This window comes from Salarias fasciatus, chromosome 10 (genome assembly GCF_902148845.1).
Source record: "Salarias fasciatus chromosome 10, fSalaFa1.1, whole genome shotgun sequence".
Taxonomy (NCBI): domain Eukaryota; kingdom Metazoa; phylum Chordata; class Actinopteri; order Blenniiformes; family Blenniidae; genus Salarias; species Salarias fasciatus.
The window spans coordinates 138,692-159,565 of record NC_043754.1 but is presented as its reverse complement, the minus strand read 5'-3'; the positions used below and the strand labels follow the sequence as shown (position 1 = coordinate 159,565).

Sequence of the window (20,874 nt, the reverse complement as noted above, 5' to 3'; positions counted from 1 at the left end):
TTTACTTCCACTCAAGCAAAGAATTGAGGTACTTTTACCATCTCTGACTCTGAACTGGTTTAAACCGGTTTCCTCTGACTCTGAACTGGTGTGAACCGGTTTGCTCTGGTGGTGGTGTGGAGCTGAACAGGGACCAGACTGAGGACCAGAATCAGTTTCCTGGAGGTTTATTCTGGTTTCAGGACTTACAGCAGAAAAGTGAATCAGAGGAGTCGGGTTACATGAGATTCCAGAGCAGAGTTACACAAGAGACCAGCTGGTCCAGCAGGGTCCACATCAGACCTGGTCTAGGACCGACTGCAGGAACCTGGACCAGGTTCAGGTTCAGAGACCACAAAGCAAATTAAAGCTGAAGATGATTTTTCTTCCATCTGAAAGACAGAAACTGGAGCGAGGACCAGGACCACAACCAGGACCAGGATCAGGATCAGATCTGGATCCTGACTCAGCTGCTTGGAACCAGCGTGCGCCCTGAAGAGACACAAAGGTCAAAGGTAAGAAATCCGAGAACACTTGGTAGAATGATCTAATCTGGGTTTAAAGGGGAACGGTCGTTTTTACAATCTGGACCTTATTTCACATTCGTCACAACAACATTTACTCACCCGTTTGACTTTCGTGTGATTTGCAGTTGGTTCGGAGATAATTAGATGCTCCCATATCCATATAAGGCAGCGGGCGGGGCGCCGACATGCAGCCGTTACAGACGCTCTTTTCTCTTATGTTTGTTGTGGGGTGGTAGATACATGTAAATTTATTAAGTCAGCATCACTTAGCGCTATGGGGAAGTCTGTAAACCGGCTAGATTGAGCAACTCTCCGGGAGCGGCGAAGCGATGATGTCATCACACTGCGCCGTGGCGCACATTCGTTCTGTTTGTTTACATGGAAGCAGCGTCTCTGCTCTGCAGTCAGACCACGGCATCTCCATCGGCTTTTTTAGGCAGTCAGAGTTTATTTTCAGCTGGTTGTAACTTTGGTACAATGGTTCCAGTGTGCATATATCCTGCTGTGAAAGTGAAATGACCAGCTGGACGTCACTGAGCTCACAGGCTCCCACTGCGTGACCGGGATTTATTGAAGCTATGGCTAATAGCGCTCAACACGGACCCCAGCATCAAAGTTCAAACTTTACCACATCTGGATTATCGGGTGTGTAGTGCCTACTTCACATCGGAGGACTTCTTCCCAGTTCAGGAAAGAAATGAAGGCCAGAAGATCCAGAGAATGAATCTCAAAAACAATGCCATTCCAGCAGCTGCAGGAGGAGAGCAGGTCGAGGTTACATGATGCTAATAATATTCGTTTTTTCTTTACTAATGTCTAGAGTTGGCTAGAATGTTATAAACTTGTTCCTACTCCTTTTGAGCAACAGTGTACAGAATATTTTACTGTTTATGTACAACTCTTGTCATTGACAGATATACTTGTATCATCCTTTGTTGTTGCTCAAATGAACTAAACAGTAAACATCCCAGCCTCTAGACATTAGTAAAGAAAAAAATGAATATTATCAGCATCATCCCGTCACGCAGTGGGAGCCTGTGAGCTCGGTGACGTCCAGCTGGTCATTTTACTTTCACAGCAGGATATATGCACACTGGAACCATTGTACCAAAGTTACAACCAGCTGAAAATAAACTCTGACTGCCTAAAAAAGCCGATGGAGATGCCGTGGTCTGACTGCAGAGCAGAGACGCTACTTCCATGTAAACAAACACAGTGCGCCACGGCGCAGTGTGATGACATCATCGCTTCAGCGCTCCCGGAAAGTTGCTCAATCTAGCCGGTTTACAGACTTCCCAATAGCGCTAAGTGATGCTGACTTAATAAATGTACATGTATCTACCACCCCACAACAAACATAAGAGAAAAGAGCGTCTGTAACGGCTGCATGTCGGCGCCCCGCCCGCTGCCTTATATGGATATGGGAGGAGCTAATTATCTCCGAACCAACTGCAAATCACATGAAAGTCAAACGGGTGAGTAAATGTTGATGTGACGAATGTGAAATAAGGTCCAGATTGTAAAAACGACCGTTCCCCTTTAACCCGGTCTCTGACCGGTCTGGACCGGTTTGACCCGGTCTCTGACCGGTGTGTACCGGTTTGACCCGGTCTCTGACCGGTGTGGACCGGTTTGACCCGGTCTCTGACCGGTGTGGACCGGTTTGACCCGGTCTCTGACCGGTGTGGACCGGTTTGACCCGGTCTCTGACCGGTGTGGACCGGTTTGACCTGGTCTCTGACCGGTCTGGACCAGTTTGACCCGGTCTCTGACCGGTGTGGACCGGTTTGACCTGGTCTCTGACCGGTCTGGACCGGTTTGACCCGGTCTCTGACCGGTGTGGACCGGTTTGACCTGGTCTCTGACCGGTGTGGACCGGTTTGACCCGGTCTCTGACCGGTGTGGACCGGTTTGACCCGGTCTCTGACCTTGGGCCTTCCTCTTGTAGTAGATGAAACCAGCCAGAGACAGAACCAGACCCAGGGTCAGTCCAGAGGCTCCGATGATGATCTTGTTCCTCTCAGACTCTGGTAAGGACGGATCTGGAGGACAGACAGGAGACACAGAGACAGACAGGTGAGGGACAAACAGGTGAGGGACAGACAGGTGAGGGACAAACAGGTGAGGGACAGACAGGTGAGAGATAGACAGGAGACACAGAGACAGACAGGTGAAGGACAGACAGGTGAGGGACAGACGGGTGAGGGACAGACAGGTGAGGGACAGACGGGTGAGGGAAAGACAGGTGAGACAGACAGGTGAGAGACAGACAGGTGAGAGACAGACAGGTGAGGGACAGACGGGTGAGGGAAAGACAGGTGAGACAGACAGGTGAGAGACAGACAGGTGAGAGACAGACAGGTGAGGGACAGACAGGTGAGACAGACAGGTGAGACAGACAGGTGAGAGACAGACAGGTGAGGGACAGACAGGTGAGACAGACAGGTGAGAGACAGACAGGTGGGGGACAGACGGGTGAGGGACAGATGGGTGAGGGACAGACAGTCGGGTGAGGGACAGACAGGTGAGGGACAGACGGGAGAGGGACAGACAGGTGAGGGACAGACGGATGAGGGACAGACAGTCGGGTGAGGGACAGACAGGTGAGGGACAGACAGGTGAGGGACAGACCGGAGAGGGACAGACAGGTGAGGGACAGACAGGTGAGGGACAGACAGTCGGGTGAGGGACAGACAGTCGGGTGAGGGACAGACGGGAGAGGGACAGACGGGTGAGGGACAGACAGGAGAGGGACAGACAGGAGAGGGACAGACAGGTGAGGGACAGACAGGTGAGGGACAGACGGGTGTCTTTACCCCAGTGGGTGATCAGAGGGTCCTTCAGGCTGGCGTGATGAACCACACATGAGATCTTCTCTCCAGACCTGTTGGACACAAACCAGCATCCTTCAGTTCTGACTGGACCAACCCAGACCTGGACCTGGACCTGGACCTGGACATAATGTAGACCAAGACCTTAACCAGTTCCAAGCATTTGGACCTCTTTTGTAGTCCTGAATCTGAATGTGGATCAATGCTTGAATCTTCCATCTGGGTCTGGAACCTGGACCTGGATATTGTACTAAATCCTGAGCTGGACCTGGTCCTGGTCCTGGGTCTGAAACTGAAGTTGGGCCAACTCAGAGACTCAGTACTTGGGACCTGGATCTGGATTTGATCCTCATGTCTGGACCTGGACTGAAATTGGCCACTTGGTTCCTTGACTTGATTCAAGAACCTGGACTGGGTTCCAGGGACCAGGATGTGACCCCTTGACTTGGACCCAGTACTGAGTCCTTCTGCTGATACCTGGACCTGAACTAGGGTTGGACCTGGAAGAAAGATCTGGGATCAGTAAATGGACCTGGTCCCTGAACCTGGACCCTGTATTTGGACCTGGTTCCCGGTGTGTGGGCGTGGCCCCGGTGTGTGGGCGGGGCCTCACCTGGGCGTGTACTCCAGGTGGGAGTGGATCTGGTAGTACCAGTCGGCGTCGGCCATCCGCTCAGTGGACGTGACGTCCTGGGTGACTTCCTGTCCGTCCCTCAGCCAGCCCACCTGGATGTCTTTGGGGTAGAAGTCGTAGACGCTGCAGACCAACAAGCGGCGGCCGCCGCTGTCAGGAGTCTCAGAGTGGATCCTCACGTAGGGCGCAACTGGAACCACAACCACCAGCAGAACCGGCAGGATCAGACAAGACCAGGAACCGTTCAGACCGACTGGAAGACCTGAGTCTGTTGAGGACTGGAACCTGGAACCGGTTTGAGTCTGAACAACAAAGGAGGAACCTGAACAGAACCTGGATTCATCTTCACTGAGCAGAGAACAGCTGCTGGTTCTACTGTGGAGGTTCTCCAGTCTGACCACCAGGGGGAGCCGGAAGTTCTCCAGTCTGACCACCAGGGGGAGCCTGAAGTTCTCCAGTCTGACCACCAGGGGGAGCCTGAAGTTCTCCAGTCTGACCACCAGGGGGAGCCTGAAGTTCTCCAGTTAAAGATTTGGGTTCAGTCAGACTCTAGATTAATCCCAGGTTCACTCAGGCTTTAGTTAATCTCAGGTTCAGTCAGACTAGATTAATCTCAGGTTCACTCAGGCTTTAGTTAATCTCAGGTTCAGTCAGACTTTAGATTAATCTCAGGTTCAGTCAGACTCTAGATTAATCCCAGGTTCACTCAGGCTTTAGTTAATCTCAGGTTCAGTCAGACTAGATTAATCTCAGGTTCACTCAGGCTTTAGTTAATCTCAGGTTCAGTCAGACTCTAGATTAATCTCAGGTTCAGTCAGACTTTAGATTAATCTCAGGTTCAGTCAGACTTTAGATTAATCTCAGGTTCAGTCAGACTTTAGATTAATCTCAGGTTCAGTCAGACTCTAGATTAATCTCAGGTTCAGTCAGACTCTAGATTAATCTCAGGTTCACTCAGGCTTTAGTTAATCTCAGGTTCAGTCAGACTAGATTAATCTCAGGTTCACTCAGGCTTTAGTTAATCTCAGGTTCAGTCAGACTTTAGATTAATCTCAGGTTCAGTCAGACTTTAGATTAATCTCAGGTTCACTCAGGCTTTAGTTAATCTCAGGGTCAGTCAGACTAGATTAATCTCAGGTTCACTCAGGTTTTAGTTAATCTCAGGTTCAGTCAGACTAGATTAATCTCAGGTTCACTCAGGCTTTAGTTAATCTCAGGTTCAGTCAGACTTTAGATTAATCTCAGGTTCAGTCAGACTAGATTAATCTCAGGTTCAGTCAGACTTTAGATTAATCTCAGGTTCAGTCAGACTTTAGATTAATCTCAGGTTCAGTCAGACTTTAGATTAATCTCAGGTTCAGTCAGACTCGAGATTAATCTCAGGTTCAGTCAGACTCTAGATTAATCTCAGGTTCACTCAGGCTTTAGTTAATCTCAGGTTCAGTCAGACTAGATTAATCTCAGGTTCACTCAGGCTTTAGTTAATCTCAGGTTCAGTCAGACTTTAGATTAATCTCAGGTTCAGTCAGACTCTAGATTAATCCCAGGTTCACTCAGGCTTTAGTTAATCTCAGGTTCAGTCAGACTAGATTAATCTCAGGTTCACTCAGGCTTTAGTTAATCTCAGGTTCAGTCAGACTCTAGATTAATCTCAGGTTCAGTCAGACTTTAGATTAATCTCAGGTTCAGTCAGACTTTAGATTAATCTCAGGTTCAGTCAGACTTTAGATTAATCTCAGGTTCAGTCAGACTCTAGATTAATCTCAGGTTCAGTCAGACTCTAGATTAATCTCAGGTTCACTCAGGCTTTAGTTAATCTCAGGTTCAGTCAGACTAGATTAATCTCAGGTTCACTCAGGCTTTAGTTAATCTCAGGTTCAGTCAGACTTTAGATTAATCTCAGGTTCAGTCAGACTTTAGATTAATCTCAGGTTCACTCAGGCTTTAGTTAATCTCAGGGTCAGTCAGACTAGATTAATCTCAGGTTCACTCAGGTTTTAGTTAATCTCAGGTTCAGTCAGACTAGATTAATCTCAGGTTCACTCAGGCTTTAGTTAATCTCAGGTTCAGTCAGACTTTAGATTAATCTCAGGTTCAGTCAGACTCTAGATTAATCCCAGGTTCACTCAGGCTTTAGTTAATCTCAGGTTCAGTCAGACTAGATTAATCTCAGGTTCACTCAGGCTTTAGTTAATCTCAGGTTCAGTCAGACTCTAGATTAATCTCAGGTTCAGTCAGACTTTAGATTAATCTCAGGTTCAGTCAGACTTTAGATTAATCTCAGGTTCAGTCAGACTTTAGATTAATCTCAGGTTCAGTCAGACTTTCGATTAATCTCAGGTTCAGTCAGACTTTAGATTAATCTCAGGTTCACTCAGGCTTTAGTTAATCTCAGGTTCAGTCAGACTTTAGATTAATCTCAGGTTCAGTCAGACTTTAGATTAATCTCAGGTTCAGTCAGACTTTAGATTAATCTCAGGTTCAGTCAGACTCTAGATTAATCTCAGGTTCAGTCAGACTCTAGATTAATCTCAGGTTCACTCAGGCTTTAGTTAATCTCAGGTTCAGTCAGACTAGATTAATCTCAGGTTCACTCAGGCTTTAGTTAATCTCAGGTTCAGTCAGACTTTAGATTAATCTCAGGTTCAGTCAGACTTTAGATTAATCTCAGGTTCAGTCAGACTCTAGATTAATCTCAGGTTCAGTCAGACTCTAGATTAATCTCAGGTTCACTCAGGCTTTAGTTAATCTCAGGTTCAGTCAGACTAGATTAATCTCAGGTTCACTCAGGCTTTAGTTAATCTCAGGTTCAGTCAGACTTTAGATTAATCTCAGGTTCAGTCAGACTTTAGATTAATCTCAGGTTCAGTCAGACTCTAGATTAATCTCAGGTTCAGTCAGACTTTAGATTAATCTCAGGTTCAGTCAGACTTTAGATTAATCTCAGGTTCAGTCAGACTTTAGATTAATCTCAGGTTCAGTCAGACTTTCGATTAATCTCAGGTTCAGTCAGACTTTAGATTAATCTCAGGTTCACTCAGGCTTTAGTTAATCTCAGGTTCAGTCAGACTTTAGATTAATCTCAGGTTCAGTCAGACTTTAGATTAATCTCAGGTTCAGTCAGACTTTAGATTAATCTCAGGTTCAGTCAGACTCTAGATTAATCTCAGGTTCAGTCAGACTCTAGATTAATCTCAGGTTCACTCAGGCTTTAGTTAATCTCAGGTTCAGTCAGACTAGATTAATCTCAGGTTCACTCAGGCTTTAGTTAATCTCAGGTTCAGTCAGACTTTAGATTAATCTCAGGTTCAGTCAGACTTTAGATTAATCTCAGGTTCACTCAGGCTTTAGTTAATCTCAGGGTCAGTCAGACTAGATTAATCTCAGGTTCACTCAGGCTTTAGTTAATCTCAGGTTCAGTCAGACTAGATTAATCTCAGGTTCACTCAGGCTTTAGTTAATCTCAGGTTCAGTCAGACTTTAGATTAATCTCAGGTTCAGTCAGACTTTAGATTAATCTCAGGTTCAGTCAGACTCACCTGATTTGTCCAGAGCAGCCTGATAATCAATGTCAATGTTGTGTTTGCAGTACGTCTCCTTCTGCAGTTGCCTCCTGGCCAGCTCAGCTGGAAGACTGTTCCAGTAATCCGCCTGTTTCACTCCGTACTCTGTGTATCCCACGTATTTCCCCAGACTGCTGGAGAACCTGGCGAACTCCAGCTTGTTGTAGAAGTGGGAGTAGATGTACTCGATGTCCTGCAGCTCAGAGGAGTTAAAGTCACATCTGCTCACTGAAAACCGCATAAATCCATCTGAAAAGAGATGAAACAGAAGCAGAGAAGATCTGAGTGTTGTTGGTTTGTATCACTCTGTGTGTGTGTGTGTGTGTGTGTGTGTGTGTGTGTGTGTGTGTGTGTGTGTGTGTGTGTGTGTGTGTGTGTGTGTGTGTGTGTGTGTGTGTGTGTGTGTAGTTGGAGTATGACACAGTAAAAACTATATCTAGATAATCTGCCACACTGATTAAAAAAATTATCAGTATCTGATGTTCTGAGGGTTAAACTTGATCTGAAGCTCCTGTTTCTGAGACACTAACTTCATCCATGAACTGAACCAGAAACCAGCTACAGCAGAGCTGCCTCCTTTACCTGAAGACCTGCTTTAGAACACACAGCTGCTTGCTGTAGAGCTTGTAAAACTGGTGAAGCTGGTAAAGCTAGTGAAGCTGGTTAACCACACCACGGTGAGGGTTTCTACATGTTTCTTCAGTCTGTCAGAGAGATGCAGAGTTTAAACTCTGTCTGGAGCCAAACCTCAGGTTATTCCTCTAAACTCTGCATTTTCCCATCATTTGGAACTGAACAGTACAAACAGAGTAACATTAAGAAACAATCATTTCCACAGTGATGTCCTCAACCTCTCATTTTAACATCAGTACTGATTATTATTTTTACTCTGAGCACTGACTGATGAAGAGCAGATGATGAATCAGCTCCATGGAGCAAATTCACAGCTTTGAGCTCACAGCCTTCCTCTGTGAAAATTTATCTAATCAAATACTGACCCTAGATGGTGTTGCTTTAACTCCCAGTAACACTGTGAGGAACCTGGGAGTGACCTTTGACCTTTAACTCCCACATTAAACAGGTCTGCAGGACCTCCTTCTTTAACCTGCGTAATATTTCTAAAATCAGGAACATGCTGACTCAAAGCGATGCTGAGAAATGAATCCATCATCTGTTCCTCCAGAGTAGACTACTGGAACTCCTGTTATCAGGAACCAATAACTGCCTAAAAAGTCTCCAACTGGTTCAAAACGCTGCAGCAAGAGTTCTCACAAGAACCAGTAGGAGAGATCATATCAGCCCAATATTGGCTTCCCTTCACTGCTTCCTTTTGAATCTAGAGTAGAATTCAAAATCCTCCTCTGAACCTATAAAGTCCTGAACAACCAGGAACCATCAGATCTTAAACAGCTGTTAGTCCCAGGAGAACGCTTCGTTCTCAGAGTGCTGGTCTGCTGGAGGTTCCTGGTTCTCTAACAGTAGAACAGGAGGTAGAGTGTTCTGCAGGGTTCTCCTCTGAGCCTGGTTCTGCAGGGTTCTCCTCTGAGCCTGGTTCTGCAGGGTTCTCCTCCTCTGAGCCTGGTTCTGCAGGGTTCTCCTCCTCTGAGCCTGGTTCTGCAGGGTTCTCCTCCTCTGAGCCTGGTTCTGCAGGGTTCTCCTCCTCTGAGCCTGGTTCTGCAGGGTTCTCCTCCTCTGAGCCTGGTTCTGCAGGGTTCTCCTCCTCTGAGCCTGGTTCTGCAGGGTTCTCCTCCTCTGAGCCTGGTTCTGCAGGGTTCTCTTCCTCTGAGTCTGGTTCTGCAGGGTTCTCCTCTGAGCCTGGTTCTGCAGGGTTCTCCTCTGAGTCTGGTTCTGCAGGGTTCTCCTCTGAGCCTGGTTCTACAGGGTTCTCCTCTGAGCCTGGTTCTGCAGGGTTCTCCTCCTCTGAGTCTGGTTCTCAATCAATCAATCAATCAAATTTTATTTCTAAAGCGCCTTCCAACTGCCAAACGGAGCACAAGGCGCTTAACAGAGTAAAACAAAATAAATAAGTAAAAACACTTTAAGACACAAAGTTCTAAAAGGGGCTAAACATCAAACGCTAAATGAAAAAGGTGCGTTTTCAGATGACATTTAAAAACATTAAGTGCAGTGATAGACTTTAAATCCAGAGGAAGAGAGTTCCAGAGCTTCGGGCCAAGAACAGCAAAAGAGCGGTCACCAAACTTTCTATATCTCGCCCTGGGGACAACCAAGGAGGTGTGGCTTGACGAGCGTAGAGTCCTGGCAGGTTGATAAATTTGCAACAGCTCTGAGATGTAAGGGGGGGCATACCCATTAGTAGCCATAAACACAAACACCAGAATCTTGTACTGGACTCGGAACCGCACCGGAAGCCAGTGGAGAGCTTGAAGGACCGGAGTCATGTGTGAGTATTTTGAGGAGTTGGAGATGAGACGAGCTGCTGCATTCTGAACCAGCTGAAGTTTATGGAGGAGTGAGAGATTAAGTCCAGTGTAAAGGCCGTTGCAAGAGTCAAGTCTTGAGCTGATGAGAGCATGAGCGGCCTTCTCTAAATCTGCCCGAGACAAGAATGGCTTAACTCTGCTCAGAAGCCTTAGTTGGAAAAAGCCCGCCCTCACAACAGAACTGATTTGCTTTTCAAAGTTAAGTTCATTGTCAAAAATCACACCCAGATTCCTCACAGCAGAAGCAAATTGTGGGGAGGATGAACCAAAATCTGGGGAACTGTGGGTTGGGTCAGAACTGAAGTGGATATATTCAGTCTTTTCCTCATTCAAATGAAGGAAATTCTGTGACAACCACTGTTTGATGGTGTGGAGACAGTTATTGAGGGGATCTAACGCAGAGCGATCATTATAGATAACTGGAAGATAAATCTGGAGATCGTCTGCATAAAAGTGAAATTGGATGTTGTGACTGGAGATAAGTCGACCAAGCGGCAGCATATATAATGAAAACAGAATGGGACCAAGGATAGAGCCTTGAGGCACTCCAGACGAGAGAGGAGCAGCAGAAGACGCAAACTCATTTATATGTACCGTGAAGGATCTGTTTGAGAGATAGGAGGAAAACCAGTTGAGAACCGCACCCTGCAGGCCTACAGTGTGTTGAAGTCTGGAAATGAGGATGGAATGATCCACGGTATCAAAGGCAGCGGTAAGATCTAATAACACCAAGACAACAGAACTTCTGCTGTCTAGAGCTGTCAATATATCATTATGGACCCTCAACAACGCAGACTCGGTGCTATGTCTCGACCTGAAGCCTGATTGAAATTTGTCCGCAATGCCATTAGAATTAAGGTGAAAGAGAAGCTGCGAAAAAACAAGCTTCTCCATCAGTTTGGACAAAAAAGGCAGGTGAGAGATAGGACGGAAGTTAGATAAGAGGGAGGGATCCAGACCGGGTTTTTTAAGCAATGGTTTTACGATGGCGTGCTTGAGAGCAGCTGGCACAATGCCCAAACTAAAACAGCTGTTTATGAAGGAAACAAGGCATGGGCCTAAGATGTCAACAGCTTCCTTCATAATATGAGTAGGGACAGTGTCTAGTGCACAGGTTGTAGACTTCAACCCCTGGACAGCTATTTTGAGGTCCACAAGAGTAACAGGGTCAAAACTCTCAAACACACATTGTGCAGCAGAAATGGATGTGAAGGCTGTAGGAACAGGTGTAATCGCTTGCCTAATAGACATAACTTTGTCCAAAAAATATTGCTTAAAAGCATTGCAGGTTTGTTCAGAAACGTCATTCAGAGCAACAGACACAGGGTTAATTACAGAATTAATGGTTTTGAACAGTACTCCAGGGCGGTGGCTATTGCTCCTGATGAGATTGGAGAGGTACTGCCTTTTAGAATCCCCTACTGCCCTCTGAAAGGCGGTGAGGCTGTCCCTAAAAATGTCCAGTGACACCTGTAACCTGTCTTTCTTCCATTTGCGCTCCGCTTGTCTGCACCGACGCCTCAGGGCTCGAGTTGTGTCATTGAGCCAGGGGACAGAGGTAGATCTAGTAGTCACAGTCTTAAAAGGTGCTACAGAGTCCAGGATCTGGGAGCAGGTGGAGCGGAAGGCGGAAAGGAAGCGGTCTGGACATAAAGGAGATGTCTGTTCAGGAGCAGAGCAAAGGCCAGATGCAGAAAAGGCAGCCGAAAAGTCCTTTACAGCAGATGAGGTAAAGATGCGGCGACGGTGGGGGGCAGTTGGCGTGGGCGCAGGTGGAACAGCGCAGATGCCAAACTGTATAAGAGAGTGATCGGTGATGGGAAGAGCTGACAACTCACAGATTGATACTGTGATCCCCCGAGAGATAATTAAGTCCAATGTATGACCTAACCTGTGAGTGGGACCAGATATAGACTGTGTGAGATCCAGAGAGTTTAGGAGAGATTTAAAGTTATTGGCCAACTCATCTGAGGGGCAGCAGACATGGATGTTAAAGTCCCCACAGATTAGGATGTTATCAAACTTTGGCATAAACTCTGCTAGAAACTCGGAAAACTCACTCAGGAAATCCTTTTTCAGTTTAGGTGGCCGATAAATGACAGCACACAGAATGGGACAGGGCAGAGTCAATACAAACATTTGGAGCTCAAAGCTGGAGTACCCCCTGGTGGACAGTTGGCGGCAGTTCAAGGACTGCTTGTATACGGTGGCTATCCCTCCAGCCCTTCCCGTTTGTCTCGGGGAGTTTAGGAACAGGTAGCCGGAGGGGAGGAGCTCCGAGAACAGACTGACATCACCTGGTGGCAGCCACGTTTCCACGAGGAAGAAGAAATCCAGATTGCGGGAGGAGATGATATCATTGAAGACAAACGTTTTCTTGTTGATCGATCTGGCGTTGCAAAACCCCATGCGGAGCGAGGACGAGGCGGCAGGCAGCGCTGTCATACGAGTAATCGGGCGGAGGTTTTCCAGGACACGGCCGCGCGAGGATTTCTCCCGCCAACACCAATTTGGGGTAGAGATGGCGGAGTCCGGGCCAACAGGAAGAAGCAAGCGGTAACATTCCCAAGCTCTACTGGGGACGGCGCAGGCAGGTCCAATCAGCTCACTAGTCCAAGGCAGGTTCAGGTATGATCGAAGCTTGACATGCAGCCCTCCTCTCCGACCACGTCTTCTGCGGCGCTTACTGCCTGGACGCCGACAGGCAGGGCGACTGAGGAAGGCAGGAATTGATGACAGCAGTGGTGGCGGAGGGTTGTGGAATTTCCCGTTAACAGGATGATTAAACGGAAAACGCAGTTCTAGAAGCGTAGCTCGGTCCTATGTAACGGCCGATGACACGACTACAAATCCATAAGACAGCAGGACACAGAGGAGAAAGCGGTCTGCCAGACACAGCGGCGCCATCTTGACTCCTGTCTCCTGCAGGGTTCTCCTCTGAGCCTGGTTCTGCAGGGTTCTCCTCCTCTGAGCCTGGTTCTGCAGGGTTCTCCTCCTCTGAGCCTGGTTCTGCAGGGTTCTCCTCCTCTGAGCCTGGTTCTGCAGGGTTCTCCTCCTCTGAGCCTGGTTCTGCAGGGTTCTCCTCTGAGTCTGGTTCTACAGGGTTCTCCTCCTCTGAGTCTGGTTCTGCAGGGTTCTCCTCTGAGTCTGGTTCTGCAGGGTTCTCCTCCTCTGAGTCTGGTTCTGCAGGGTTCTCCTCTGAGTCTGGTTCTGCAGGGTTCTCCTCTGAGCCTGGTTCTGCAGGGTTCTTCTCCTCTGAGTCTGGTTCTGCAGGGTTCTCCTCTGAGCCTGGTTCTGCAGGGTTCTTCTCCTCTGAGTCTGGTTCTACAGGGTTCTCCTCCTCTGAGTCTGGTTCTGCAGGGTTCTCCTCTGAGTCTGGTTCTGCAGGGTTCTCCTCTGAGCCTGGTTCTGCAGGGTTCTTCTCCTCTGAGTCTGGTTCTGCAGGGTTCTTCTCCTCTGAGTCTGGTTCTGCAGGGTTCTCCTCCTCTGAGTCTGGTTCTGCAGGGTTCTCCTCCTCTGAGTCTGGTTCTGCAGGGTTCTTCTCCTCTGAGTCTGGTTCTGCAGGGTTCTCCTCCTCTGAGTCTGGTTCTGCAGGGTTCTCCTCCTCTGAGTCTGGTTCTGCAGGGTTCTCCTCTGAGCCTGGTTCTACAGGGTTCTCCTCTGAGTCTGGTTCTGCAGGGTTCTCCTCCTCTGAGTCTGGTTCTGCAGGGTTCTCCTCTGAGTCTGGTTCTACAGGGTTCTCCTCTGAGCCTGGTTCTGCAGGGTTCTTCTCCTCTGAGTCTGGTTCTGCAGGGTTCTCCTCTGAGCCTGGTTCTGCAGGGTTCTTCTCCTCTGAGTCTGGTTCTGCAGGGTTCTCCTCCTCTGAGTCTGGTTCTGCAGGGTTCTCCTCTGAGTCTGGTTCTACAGGGTTCTCCTCTGAGCCTGGTTCTGCAGGGTTCTCCTCCTCTGAGTCTGGTTCTGCAGGGTTCTCCTCTGAGTCTGGTTCTGCAGGGTTCTCCTCTGAGCCTGGTTCTGCAGGGTTCTTCTCCTCTGAGTCTGGTTCTGCAGGGTTCTCCTCCTCTGAGTCTGGTTCTGCAGGGTTCTCCTCTGAGCCTGGTTCTACAGGGTTCTCCTCTGAGTCTGGTTCTGCAGGGTTCTCCTCCTCTGAGTCTGGTTCTGCAGGGTTCTCCTCTGAGCCTGGTTCTACAGGGTTCTCCTCTGAGTCTGGTTCTGCAGGGTTCTCCTCTGAGCCTGGTTCTACAGGGTTCTCCTCTGAGTCTGGTTCTACAGGGTTCTCCTCTGAGTCTGGTTCTGCAGGGTTCTCCTCCTCTGAGTCTGGTTCTGCAGGGTTCTCCTCCTCTGAGCCTGGTTCTGCAGGGTTCTCCTCCTCTGAGCCTGGTTCTGCAGGGTTCTCCTCCTCTGAGTCTGGATCTGCAGGGTTCTCCTCTGAGTCTGGTTCTGCAGGGTTCTCCTCTGAGTCTGGTTCGGCAGGGTTCTCCTCCTCTGAGTCTGGTTCTGCAGGGTTCTCCTCTGAGTCTGGTTCTGCAGGGTTCTCCTCCTCTGAGTCTGGTTCTGCAGGGTTCTCCTCCTCTGAGCCTGGTTCTGCAGGGTTCTCCTCCTCTGAGTCTGGTTCTGCAGGGTTCTCCTCCTCTGAGCCTGGTTCTGCAGGGTTCTCCTCCTCTGAGCCTGGTTCTACAGGGTTCTCCTCCTCTGAGCCTGGTTCTGCAGGGTTCTCCTCTGAGCCTGGTTCTGCAGGGTTCTCCTCCTCTGAGCCTGGTTCTGCAGGGTTCTCCTCCTCTGAGTCTGGTTCTGCAGGGTTCTCCTCTGAGTCTGGTTCTGCAGGGTTCTCCTCTGAGTCTGGTTCTGCAGGGTTCTCCTCCTCTGAGCCTGGTTCTGCAGGGTTCTCCTCCTCTGAGTCTGGTTCTGCAGGGTTCTCCTCCTCTGAGTCTGGTTCTGCAGGGTTCTCCTCCTCTGAGTCTGGTTCTGCAGGGTTCTCCTCTGAGCCTGGTTCTACAGGGTTCTCCTCTGAGTCTGGTTCTGCAGGGTTCTCCTCCTCTGAGCCTGGTTCTACAGGGTTCTCCTCTGAGTCTGGTTCTGCAGGGTTCTCCTCTGAGCCTGGTTCTACAGGGTTCTCCTCTGAGTCTGGTTCTACAGGGTTCTCCTCTGAGCCTGGTTCTACAGGGTTCTCCTCTGAGCCTGGTTCTGCAGGGTTCTTCTCCTCTGAGTCTGGTTCTGCAGGGTTCTCCTCCTCTGAGTCTGGTTCTGCAGGGTTCTCCTCTGAGCCTGGTTCTACAGGGTTCTCCTCTGAGTCTGGTTCTGCAGGGTTCTCCTCCTCTGAGTCTGGATCTGCAGGGTTCTCCTCTGAGTCTGGTTCTGCAGGGTTCTCCTCTGAGTCTGGTTCGGCAGGGTTCTCCTCCTCTGAGTCTGGTTCTGCAGGGTTCTCCTCTGAGTCTGGTTCTGCAGGGTTCTCCTCCTCTGAGTCTGGTTCTGCAGGGTTCTCCTCCTCTGAGTCTGGTTCTGCAGGGTTCTCCTCCTCTGAGCCTGGTTCTGCAGGGCTCTCCTCTGAGCCTGGTTCTACAGGGTTCTCCTCCTCTGAGCCTGGTTCTGCAGGGTTCTCCTCTGAGCCTGGTTCGGCAGGGTTCTCCTCCTCTGAGTCTGGTTCTGCAGGGTTCTCCTCTGAGTCTGGTTCTGCAGGGTTCTCCTCCTCTGAGTCTGGTTCTGCAGGGTTCTCCTCCTCTGAGTCTGGTTCTGCAGGGTTCTCCTCCTCTGAGCCTGGTTCTACAGGGTTCTCCTCCTCTGAGCCTGGTTCTGCAGGGTTCTCCTCTGAGCCTGGTTCTGCAGGGTTCTCCTCCTCTGAGCCTGGTTCTACAGGGTTCTCCTCCTCTGAGCCTGGTTCTGCAGGGTTCTCCTCTGAGCCTGGTTCTGCAGGGTTCTCCTCCTCTGAGCCTGGTTCTGCAGGGTTCTCCTCCTCTGAGTCTGGTTCTGCAGGGTTCTCCTCTGAGTCTGGTTCTGCAGGGTTCTCCTCTGAGTCTGGTTCTGCAGGGTTCTCCTCTGAGTCTGGTTCTGCAGGGTTCTCCTCCTCTGAGCCTGGTTCTGCAGGGCTCTCCTCTGAGCCTGGTTCTACAGGGTTCTCCTCCTCTGAGCCTGGTTCTGCAGGGTTCTCCTCTGAGCCTGGTTCTGCAGGGTTCTCCTCCTCTGAGTCTGGTTCTGCAGGGTTCTCCTCCTCTGAGCCTGGTTCTGCAGGGTTCTCCTCCTCTGAGTCTGGTTCTGCAGGGTTCTCCTCCTCTGAGCCTGGTTCTGCAGGGTTCTCCTCCTCTGAGTCTGGTTCTGCAGGGTTCTCCTCCTCTGAGTCTGGTTCTGCAGGGTTCTCCTCCTCTGAGTCTGGTTCTGCAGGGTTCTCCTCCTCTGAGCCTGGTTCTGCAGGGTTCTCCTCCTCTGACTCTGGTTCTGCCGGGTTCTCCTCCTCTGAGCCTGGTTCTGCAGGGTTCTCCTCCTCTGAGCCTGGTTCTGCAGGGTTCTCCTCCTCTGAGTCTGGTTCTGCAGGGTTCTCCTCTGAGTCTGGTTCTGCAGGGTTCTCCTCTGAGTCTGGTTCTGCAGGGTTCTCCTCTGAGCCTGGTTCTGCAGGGTTCTTCTCCTCTGAGTCTGGTTCTGCAGGGTTCTCCTCCTCTGAGTCTGGTTCTGCAGGGTTCTCCTCTGAGTCTGGTTCTACAGGGTTCTCCTCTGAGCCTGGTTCTGCAGGGTTCTTCTCCTCTGAGTCTGGTTCTGCAGGGTTCTCCTCTGAGCCTGGTTCTGCAGGGTTCTTCTCCTCTGAGTCTGGTTCTGCAGGGTTCTCCTCCTCTGAGTCTGGTTCTGCAGGGTTCTCCTCTGAGCCTGGTTCTACAGGGTTCTCCTCTGAGTCTGGTTCTGCAGGGTTCTCCTCCTCTGAGTCTGGTTCTGCAGGGTTCTCCTCTGAGCCTGGTTCTACAGGGTTCTCCTCTGAGTCTGGTTCTGCAGGGTTCTCCTCTGAGCCTGGTTCTACAGGGTTCTCCTCTGAGTCTGGTTCTACAGGGTTCTCCTCTGAGCCTGGTTCTACAGGGTTCTCCTCTGAGTCTGGTTCTACAGGGTTCTCCTCTGAGTCTGGTTCTGCAGGGTTCTCCTCTGAGCCTGGTTCTGCAGGGTTCTCCTCCTCTGAGCCTGGTTCTGCAGGGTTCTCCTCCTCTGAGTCTGGATCTGCAGGGTTCTCCTCTGAGTCTGGTTCTGCAGGGTTCTCCTCTGAGTCTGGTTCGGCAGGGTTCTCCTCCTCTGAGTCTGGTTCTGCAGGGTTCTCCTCTGAGTCTGGTTCTGCAGGGTTCTCCTCCTCTGAGTCTGGTTCTGCAGGGTTCTCCTCCTCTGAGTCTGGTTCTGCAGGGTTCTCCTCCTCTGAGCCTGCTTCTGCAGGGTTCTCCTCCTCTGAGCCTGGTTCTGCAGGGTTCTCCTCTGAGCCTGGTTCTGCAGGGTTCTCCTCCTCTGAGCCTGGTTCTGCAGGGTTCTCCTCCTCTGAGTCTGGTTCTGCAGGGTTCTCCTCTGAGTCTGGTTCTGCAGGGTTCTCCTCTGAGTCTGGTTCTGCAGGGTTCTCCTCTGAGTCTGGTTCTGCAGGGTTCTCCTCCTCTGAGCCTGGTTCTGCAGGGTTCTCCTCCTCTGACTCTGGTTCTGCCGGGTTCTCCTCCTCTGAGCCTGGTTCTGCAGGGTTCTCCTCTGAGCCTGGTTCTGCAGGGTTCTCCTCCTCTGAGTCTGGTTCTGCAGGGTTCTCCTCCTCTGAGTCTGGTTCTGCAGGGTTCTCCTCCTCTGAGTCTGGTTCTGCAGGGTTCTCCTCTGAGCCTGGTTCTACAGGGTTCTCCTCTGAGTCTGGTTCTGCAGGGTTCTCCTCCTCTGAGCCTGGTTCTACAGGGTTCTCCTCTGAGTCTGGTTCTGCAGGGTTCTCCTCTGAGCCTGGTTCTACAGGGTTCTCCTCTGAGTCTGGTTCTACAGGGTTCTCCTCTGTGCCTGGTTCTACAGGGTTCTCCTCTGAGTCTGGTTCTGCAGGGTTCTCCTCTGAGCCTGGTTCTGCAGGGTTCTCCTCCTCTGAGCCTGGTTCTGCAGGGTTCTCCTCCTCTGAGTCTGGATCTGCAGGGTTCTCCTCTGAGTCTGGTTCTGCAGGGTTCTCCTCTGAGTCTGGTTCGGCAGGGTTCTCCTCCTCTGAGTCTGGTTCTGCAGGGTTCTCCTCTGAGTCTGGTTCTGCAGGGTTCTCCTCCTCTGAGTCTGGTTCTGCAGGGTTCTCCTCCTCTGAGTCTGGTTCTGCAGGGTTCTCCTCCTCTGAGCCTGGTTCTACAGGGTTCTCCTCCTCTGAGCCTGGTTCTGCAGGGTTCTCCTCTGAGCCTGGTTCTGCAGGGTTCTCCTCCTCTGAGCCTGGTTCTACAGGGTTCTCCTCCTCTGAGCCTGGTTCTACAGGGTTCTCCTCCTCTGAGCCTGGTTCTGCAGGGTTCTCCTCTGAGCCTGGTTCTGCAGGGTTCTCCTCCTCTGAGCCTGGTTCTGCAGGGTTCTCCTCCTCTGAGTCTGGTTCTGCAGGGTTCTCCTCTGAGTCTGGTTCTGCAGGGTTCTCCTCTGAGTCTGGTTCTGCAGGGTTCTCCTCTGAGTCTGGTTCTGCAGGGTTCTCCTCCTCTGAGCCTGGTTCTGCAGGGCTCTCCTCTGAGCCTGGTTCTACAGGGTTCTCCTCCTCTGAGCCTGGTTCTGCAGGGTTCTCCTCTGAGCCTGGTTCTGCAGGGTTCTCCTCCTCTGAGTCTGGTTCTGCAGGGTTCTCCTCCTCTGAGCCTGGTTCTGCAGGGTTCTCCTCTGAGCCTGGTTCTGCAGGGTTCTCCTCCTCTGAGTCTGGTTCTGCAGGGTTCTCCTCCTCTGAGCCTGGTTCTGCAGGGTTCTCCTCCTCTGAGTCTGGTTCTGCAGGGTTCTCCTCCTCTGAGTCTGGTTCTGCAGGGTTCTCCTCCTCTGAGTCTGGTTCTGCAGGGTTCTCCTCCTCTGAGTCTGGTTCTGCAGGGTTCTCCTCCTCTGACTCTGGTTCTGCCGGGTTCTCCTCCTCTGAGCCTGGTTCTGCAGGGTTCTCCTCCTCTGAGCCTGGTTCTGCAGGGTTCTCCTCCTCTGAGTCTGGTTCTGCAGGGTTCTCCTCTGAGTCTGGTTCTGCAGGGTTCTCCTCTGAGTCTGGTTCTGCAGGGTTCTCCTCCTCTGAGTCTGGTTCTGCAGGGTTCTCCTCCTCTGAGTCTGGTTCTACAGGGTTCTCCTCTGAGTCTGGTTCTGCAGGGTTCTCCTCCTCTGAGTCTGGTTCTGCAGGGTTCTCCTCTGAGTCTGGTTCTGCAGGGTTCTCCTCTGAGTCTGGTTCTGCAGGGTTCTCCTCCTCTGAGTCTGGTTCTGCAGGGTTCTCCTCCTCTGAGTCTGGTTCTACAGGGTTCTCCTCTGAGTCTGGTTCTGCAGGGTTCTCCTCCTCTGAGTCTGGTTCTGCAGGGTTCTCCTCTGAGTCTGGTTCTGCAGGGTTCTCCTCTGAGTCTGGTTCTGCAGGGTTCTCCTCCTCTGAGCCTGGTTCTGCAGGGTTCTCCTCTGAGTCTGGTTCTGCAGGGTTCTCCTCCTCTGAGTCTGGTTCTGCAGGGTTCTCCTCCTCTGAGTCTGGATCTGCAGGGTTCTCCTCTGAGTCTGGTTCTGCAGGGTTCTCCTCCTCTGAGTCTGGTTCTGCAGGGTTCTCCTCCTCTGAGTCTGGTTCTGCAGGGTTCTCCTCCTCTGAGTCTGGTTCTGCAGGGTTCTCCTCCTCTGAGCCTGGTTCTGCAGGGTTCTCCTCTGAGCCTGGTTCTACAGGGTTCTCCTCTGAGCCTGGTTCTGCAGGGTTCTCCTCTGAGCCTGGTTCTGCAGGGTTCTCCTCCTCTGAGCCTGGTTCTGCAGGGTTCTCCTCCTCTGAGTCTGGATCTGCAGGGTTCTCCTCTGAGTCTGGTTCTGCAGGGTTCTCCTCTGAGTCTGGTTCTGCAGGGTTCTCCTCCTCTGAGCCTGGTTCTGCAGGGTTCTCCTCTGAGCCTGGTTCTGCAGGGTTCTCCTCCTCTGAGTCTGGTTCTGCAGGGTTCTCCTCTGAGCCTGGTTCTGCAGGGTTCTACTCCTCTGAGTCTGGTTCTGCAGGGTTCTCCTCTGAGCCTGGTTCTGCAGGGTTCTCCTCTGAGCCTGGTTCTGCAAGGTTCTCCTCTGAGCCTGGTTCTGCAGGGTTCTCCTCTGAGTCTGGTTCTGCAGGGCTCTCCTCCTCTGAGCCTGGTTCTACAGGGTTCTCCTCCTCTGAGCCTGGTTCTGCAGGGTTCTCCTCTGAGTCTGGTTCTGCAGGGTTCTCCTCCTCTGACTCTGGTTCTGCCGGGTTCTCCTCCTCTGAGCCTGGTTCTGCAGGGTTCTCCTCCTCTGAGCCTGGTTCTGCAGGGTTCTCCTCTGAGCCTGGTTCTGCAGGGTTCTCCTCTGAGCCTGGTTCTGCAGGGTTCTCCTCCTCTGAGTCTGGTTCTGCAGGGTTCTCCTCCTCTGAGCCTGGTTCTGCAGGGTTCTCCTCTGAGTCTGGTTCTGCAGGGTTCTCCTCTGAGCCTGGTTCTGCAGGGTTCTCCTCCTCTGAGCCTGGTTCTGCAGGGTTCTCCTCTGAGTCTGGTTCTGCAGGGTTCTCCTCCTCTGAGTCTGGTTCTGCGGGGTTCTCCTCTGAGCCTGGTTCTGCAGGGTTCTCCTCCTCTGAGCCTGGTTCTGCAGGGTTCTCCTCCTCTTAGCCTGGTTCTGCAGGGTTCTCCTCCTCTGAGCCTGGTTCTGCAGGGTTCTCCTCTGAGCCTGGTTCTACAGGGTTCTCCTCCTCTGAGCCTGGTTCTGCAGGGTTCTCCTCCTCTTAGCCTGGTTCTGCAGGGTTCTCCTCCTCTGAGCCTGGTTCTGCAG

The 20,874-nt window shown here is 51.0% G+C and overlaps 1 protein-coding gene across 1 annotated transcript in view; it reads right to left on the bottom strand.

Annotated features, from left to right (window-relative positions):
• Positions 1 to 292: 292 nt before the first annotated feature.
• The window catches only part of LOC115395143 (H-2 class II histocompatibility antigen, E-S beta chain-like), a 56,324-nt gene continuing 35,742 nt past the window's right edge, over positions 293 to 20,874 (bottom strand). The window contains exons 2-6 of the mRNA XM_030100538.1: positions 7,511 to 7,815; positions 3,951 to 4,161; positions 3,323 to 3,390; positions 2,435 to 2,548; positions 293 to 471 (exon numbers count right to left, since the gene is read on the bottom strand). Coding sequence (XP_029956398.1) covers positions 446 to 471; positions 2,435 to 2,548; positions 3,323 to 3,390; positions 3,951 to 4,161; positions 7,511 to 7,815 — 724 coding nt within the window. The 3' untranslated portion in view covers positions 293 to 445. The remainder of the gene's footprint in view (positions 472 to 2,434; positions 2,549 to 3,322; positions 3,391 to 3,950; positions 4,162 to 7,510; positions 7,816 to 20,874) is intronic.